Source organism: Lactuca serriola, chromosome 8, assembly GCF_051521515.1.
Source record: "Lactuca serriola cultivar US96UC23 chromosome 8, Lser_US96UC23_V15, whole genome shotgun sequence".
Taxonomy (NCBI): domain Eukaryota; kingdom Viridiplantae; phylum Streptophyta; class Magnoliopsida; order Asterales; family Asteraceae; genus Lactuca; species Lactuca serriola.
Genome location: NC_136415.1, coordinates 71,834,962 through 71,841,440, shown reverse-complemented (window position 1 = coordinate 71,841,440; position 6,479 = coordinate 71,834,962). Strand labels below are relative to the sequence as shown.

Here is a 6,479-nt window from a genome sequence, read left to right as displayed (position 1 = left end):
CAAATGCGTGTCCTATATCCTTCAAATTTTGCAAAATTGACATTATTTTTTAGGGCTTACACAAATGCGAGTCCTCTATCAGCGAGTGTCATTGTTTGCGCGTCATTAAAGGGTTGTTTTCTAGTAGTGGTAGCAAAACATGGTGTCGTAGAAATAGAGGAACCCAAAAAATTAAAGTAGTACAGGGAAAGAACTCATCATGGTTAAATAAAAGAATAAAAAGAAAACCATAAACCTACAAACCAGCCACTAAGACATAATCAGAACTTGTTCTCCATAGGTCACCATATAATATTAATAGAAGATTTTGAATCATGTTGGACTTGGATCGTAAATGTCTTTCTAGCATAAACTTTCTCCTCGTCCCAAAATTCCGAGGAATCTGTTGCAACTTTTGTTGTTTGCAGCTGATCACCTTTACTTTTCCTAGGAACGAGCTCAGCTCCAACATAACTCTCATTCTTCAATAAATTCCAATCCATGACTTTTAGGGAAAATGAAATCATATTGTATGATGAATTTGGAAATGCAGTGTGCCTCAATGAACCAAACGAAACGTATCCTATGAATGTCATTGTTCCATCATATATAGGCTCTACTGCTTCATTAGACTCCCGCAAAAGCTCAAATAGAGAATTTTCTTCATATACCTCCTGCTTCACGACTATATTAATACACGGACGGTAGATTTGGGTAACTACACATACTAAGAACCCACAATATTCATTGTACCAATCATCAGGAAGATGCAGTGTAAATGTTCCCCTAAACAACCTACCCACAAACCTATTTGGAACCTGAGGTTTAAGAATGATATTGATAAAGTAAACTTCAATAGCATTTCCCTGCCATGGAAAACATATTTACTTATAATTCTTAGGTTTGGGTTTTATATGATAATGAGTAAAATTTAAAAGGTAAGTAGAACTAAACCTGGAGCATGGAGTCAAGTAATATGCAACCAACAAGTTTGTTGTTTCCCAGAATTGAGACATTCCACAACCATTTACAGTTTGAAATATCTCCCAAGCTTTCAAGTGAGAAACAACCAATTGCTAAAACAACAGCTATACTTGATGGCAGATCTGACAATTTTACAAGGCCTTGGCAGCATGACACGTCGAGCAGTTTGAGCTGAGGAACTTGCAGGAAACTAAAATTTAATTGTGAAAAGTGATTTCCTGATAGATAGAGTTTCCGCAAGTTGGGTAACTCCCAAACAGCAGAGCCGATTTCTTTATCTCCCAAACTGCAGAAGCTAAGATCCAACTTTCTCAAGTTCTTGAGAAAGAAACGTAACCCTATGTGGTTCATATTGATGTCACGCAAAAAATGCTTCACATTTTTGTGAGGGGAAGAAGGCTCCATTAAACAACATTCAACACCAGGAAGATTGCTGCAACCACACCTCCAACAATTAACAAAAAAGTCTGGACAAGATCCTACAGAGGACGCAACTTTACTCCCACTATTATCATCCAAATGAACATGTGGTAAACTCTCCTTGTTCTCTTCTTGGATCCCTGAGAAATTAAAAAGTTCAGGGCATGCCAAGAACTTAATGGTCTTGAGTTTCTTTAGTCGAGTAACAGGTGGAAACATCTTAAGACGATCACAAAATTTAATACATATGAGAATAAGCTTTTCCAAGCGTCCAATCGATGGATGAATCTCTTTTAAACGCCAACATCCATTAAGAATGAATCTTTCAAGATTTGGAAGTCCATCAAAATCTGGTGTCATGATTAGGTTATGCAAATGGCAGAGTTCAATTGTCTTCAAATATGGCAGCAACTGTTGTATACAAGTGCAAGCAACTCAAAATTTTGGCACACATACAGGCATATATATATATATATATATATATATATATATATATATATATATATATATATATATATATATATATATATATATAAGAAATATGTCTCAACTTAGACAAAAACCAATTCCTATGGAAATCATTTGAAGTGTTTGTTTGATAACAATATAAAAAATACTTAATATAAACAAAATAATGAAATAGTTTTGAACCCAAATTGTTATAAATGTTTTATAATGGTTATCAATCAACAAAAAATAAATTTATGTTAAAATCTTACGTAGATAATAATACATTGTTTATCTTTAAAAGGGTATTTATATTGAGCTTTACATGAATACCATGGATTACAATGACCAAGGTGTCTACATCATATCAAACAAGTTATGTATTACCAAGTTTATCGTGATTAAGAGAATAAAGGGTTTGTGCTTTCAATACTAGCTACTAGTTATAAAAAATATAGTTGAAGCTGCTTGATGATATTAACAATTAGTTAGGTCGAACATTCATCGTCCACTTTGTTTTCATGTCTTAATTAGCAGAAAGACAATAAGAATTACCTTATAACCCTCCCAAAGTTGTTTTTGCAAGCTGTTAAACAAAATTAGACGACAAAGCTTCCTTTGTGGAAAATTACTAGGCATAAATTCACCGGCATATTCAATCCACCTAAGGTTCTTCATGTTTGCAGCAATTGGCAGATAAGAATAAGCCATATTGTATCTAACTTTTATTGCTTCAATCATCTCAAGTTCCTATGATAGAGGAAAAATGGTGTGAGAGTTGCAGTAAGAGTGCTTCTTTATACACTTATATCATGAAAAGCTAGCTCAACCATTACCGTCATTGCATCTATAGCACATATAGTCATAATATCTTCCTCCTTCCAAATTCTACTATGTTTTTCAGGATTGTTAGGGTGTTCCCCTCTAACAATGTGATGTCCCATTTCTTGCACAAGATCATGCATATCAAACTCACCATATTCTGAAATAGTTATGAGAGCCTTTTGTATCAACACCTTTACTCCTATAACCGGATGGAAACCACATTCACCAAGGATCTTCATTGCCTTATCTTTCCGTTCCCTCCTAAAAAAGCATGCAATATCTAGGAACAATTCTTTCTCAATTGGTTTAAGTCCATCAAAGCTGATTTTTAGCTTTTCTACAATATCAGTATCCGGGATCTCTTTTAGTCTAGCTAATGCACTCCTCCACTCATGAATGTCTTTGTCACAAAGAAAAGAACCAAGAACTGTAAGTGCCAATGGAAGCCCACCAGCATAAGTGATCACCTCTTTTGAAAGATGGTCATAATCTTCCACAGGCCTCTTATCCCGGGGTGCATGCTTGTAAAAGAGCTTAATAGCTTCATCACTGTTTAACAATCTAATATTGTATACTGCATTTACTTTGTGTGCGGTTAATAAATGTTTATCACGGGTTGTTATTATTATTCGGCTTCCTTCACCAAACCAATCATGTGATCCAGCTAGTGCTTTTAACTGGTCGAGGTTATCGACATCATCTAAAACAATCAAGACCTTTCTGTGGCGAAACCTATTATTTATCAAGCATCTTCCTCCTCCAGCTCTGTTTACTTCCATTTCTGAAAGAATTTTTTCTTTCAATTTTCCCAAACCATACCTGCCTGATTCCTCTCGAATATTTTCAACAAAGCAGCAGCTGTCAAACTTGGTAGAAATTTCATTGTAGATAGAAGATGCAAGAGTAGTTTTACCACCACCCCCAACCCCCCATATTCCAATCATGATCACACCACCTGACCCAATTTGTAACTCCAATTTCAAACCTTGCAAGCGAGCATCAATTCCGATCAAATTCTCATTTGCACTTGAAGTTGCTGGCTGCAACTTCCATGAAATTTCGACTACAATTTGTTTGATGCCTTTTGCTTCATGCCTACACATTGGACATAAAAGGATAATTAACACCTGCTCACATAGAAAAAAGATTACTCTATGAAATAAAGAGACCAAGTCCTAATTACCTTTTACTTTTCACATCCAAACAGAATTTCTAAAATCAATAACACAAGTAGTTTGTAGCAACTTTCTTGGGAAGAAGGAATAGTTTCAAATTGCAAAAAGTAAAGCTACATGGGTTTGTTGTCGTAACTTGAAGAGAGGTGTCATGTACGAATTTAGAAATAAGAACATAATAGATTACATCACAGCTTAATTTGAGCTTATCCATAATCCTAGGACTTGGGATGCCTTTTAACTTGGCCACTAGCATACGAAAACACATTTACTTTGAGCATCTTATAATCTTGAACAGAAAACATATTTGGCTCAAAACAAGTGATGTAGTCAAATCCTCTCTGTTTATAAAGTCATCAACTTCACCAAGAAATATTAAAACGAAGACAAATTACCCATTGGCAATGTGTTTGGGTTCCCATCCAGAAAGGTTACTTGCATCCACGAGTGCTTTTCTCCAAGATTCAACCTTGGTTTTGTTGTCCAACTCGTGTTTAGCAAACACTTCTCCGTATTTCCGTTTTGGTTTTCGTACTTGAGCAGGATTCACGTCATAAAATATAGGCATAACGATCTGGCCTCTCGTATCCCTGCATTTCATAATATATGAAAGTTCATCCAGACACCACGACGAATCACAATAGTTTTTTGAAAATACAATGATGGCTATCTGTGATTCTTCAATAGCCTTCATAAGGGATGGGTGGATCGATTCGCCTCGGGGGAGTGTTTCGTCGTCCTTGTAAGCAAAGATACCTTCTTGTTCAAGAGCCGAGTAGAGATGGCCCACAAAAGTATTTCGAGTATCTTCTCCTCTGAAGCTAAGAAAAACATCGTACTTCCAGAACACAGAAGATGATGGTGATACCATCAATGTCTTGACTTATTGAGATAGAAGATATGTGGTTTGAGCACCTCAATGAAAAGAACTTTATACAGAGATGTGAGTTTCCAATATAACCTGTTATCATGTTGGAAAACCTGTAAGAACTCAAAATTGAACAGGTTACCACGTAGAAAATCTCATAACCAGTCCTTACATTTTATTTTTCATTTCTGGTCGTAAAAACTCCTTTGAATGTATAATAGAAGTTACAGTTCTAAAGATAGGCATGAAACAATTTAGGTAATGTGAGTTAGTTTTTCCACAATCACATTGTAAAAACTAATGTTTTACTCTATATTCTACTTTGAGATTCTTCTTAAAAGAAGTGGAGGAGATTTCTGAGCAAAACCAAATTTTAGCAAACTCCCTTCCCGAACTCTGTACTTTGCAAGCTCATACATTAATTTCCATGGGAAAATAATGAAAAAGTAATTATAATTCCATACGGTTCATTTGCTATGATGGAATGGAATGAACAAGGTAATAGTATAGATCATTACATTTTATAGTCATGTTAGGTTGGCTCAAAATAATGGAATGAATTATTCGAACATAATTTTTTGTTATGGATTATATACAAAACTAAATATATTAACTTGATTAATTAAACGTGTTATTTTATTTAATCAAATAAAGGTATTCTTAAATAAATTACATATAAGCATATTTCATTTCGTATAAAATATATGCTATATGTATTTCAAATAGTTAGAAAAGAAATTATATATCAATTACAAAATTGTTTTCACACTTAAGATTACCATAGAATCTTAAAACATAATTACAATATTGTTTACAAACAGCCTCTCAAGTTCATGCTAACTAAGGGTAAACTAATACACTCCATGAAATTCAATCGAAATGGTCTTATGTAATTTTTAAGTTTAGCAGACCATCAATATACAACAAAGTTACTTAATTCTGGATTTCCTAAGCACTACCACTTTCATCTTCACCATTCTGATCCTCTAGAAAACTTCACACTCGCATCAATGGTGCCTAGATCCAATTCTCCTTGGAGCGCAAGATATATGTTCACATTTATAATTTGATGTCAACATTTATCTCTTGTAATACAAAAGGACATATATAGCCTTTAAAGAAACTTTACTAGGTCACTATATTACAATTTTTATAATTTTACCATCTATTAAAATTCAGACTCGTAATCATCATTAATTATAAGTGTATTGATTATAAGTCTCTATTGGTTTCACAAGGCTTAATTTATGAACTTTTGCTTTCCCATTACACCAACACCTATAACTTGTATCCGATTTAAAAAGGTTAAGTTGAAACTCGCCAAAAGGTCCCAACAATAGATCCTCTACTTATGTTTACACCAAATCAATATTTTCATCGCTAACCAGAATCAATTTGAAACAACACAATTGGTAGTCAGTAAATGTCCTAACACCTTTCGACAAACACACATCACTACAACACGGACCTGTTTCACTCTTTTTGTATCCACAACACATACACACATCATTAGTCATCATCCTCCAAATTCCATTCATTTATAACATACACACATCACTATAATTTGATCATCTAACTACACTAATTCTAAATCTTCACAACTTCCATTTCTTTCATGGTAACTTATAATTCATCGATTTATCAGTTTGAAGAATGTACCTCAGATTCCGTGAAAAATCAAACTTTAGCAGAAACCCTTTGTAGCTCTTTACTCTGCAAGCTTATACTTCATCTCCATAGGATTCCTTAATTTATTTTTTTAACTTGGATCGATTTGAGTA

At 34.2% G+C, this 6,479-nt stretch overlaps 1 protein-coding gene across 1 annotated transcript; it reads right to left on the bottom strand.

The window, feature by feature from the left end:
• Positions 1-281: 281 nt before the first annotated feature.
• LOC145067020 (TMV resistance protein N-like) lies at positions 282-4,786 on the bottom strand. Its single transcript, XM_079014249.1, has 5 exons — positions 4,226-4,786; positions 2,634-3,750; positions 2,386-2,580; positions 934-1,794; positions 282-845 (listed from the first exon to the last, which is right to left on the bottom strand). Exons 1-5 carry the CDS (start codon positions 4,699-4,701, stop codon positions 282-284), a joined length of 3,213 nt encoding a protein of 1,070 aa, XP_078870375.1. The 5' UTR covers positions 4,702-4,786.
• Positions 4,787-6,479: the final 1,693 nt, after the last annotated feature.

Coding starts and splice junctions, on each gene's coding strand:
- LOC145067020 (XM_079014249.1), bottom strand. CDS start 4,701: ATGGTATCACCATCATCTTCTGTGTTCTGGAAGTACGATGTTTTTCTT. Junction 3,751..4,225: donor CCCAAACACATTGCCAATGG/GTAATTTGTCTT, acceptor TCCAATGTGTAG/GCATGAAGCAAAAGGCATCA. Junction 846..933: donor TACTTGACTCCATGCTCCAG/GTTTAGTTCTAC, acceptor TTTCCATGGCAG/GGAAATGCTATTGAAGTTTA.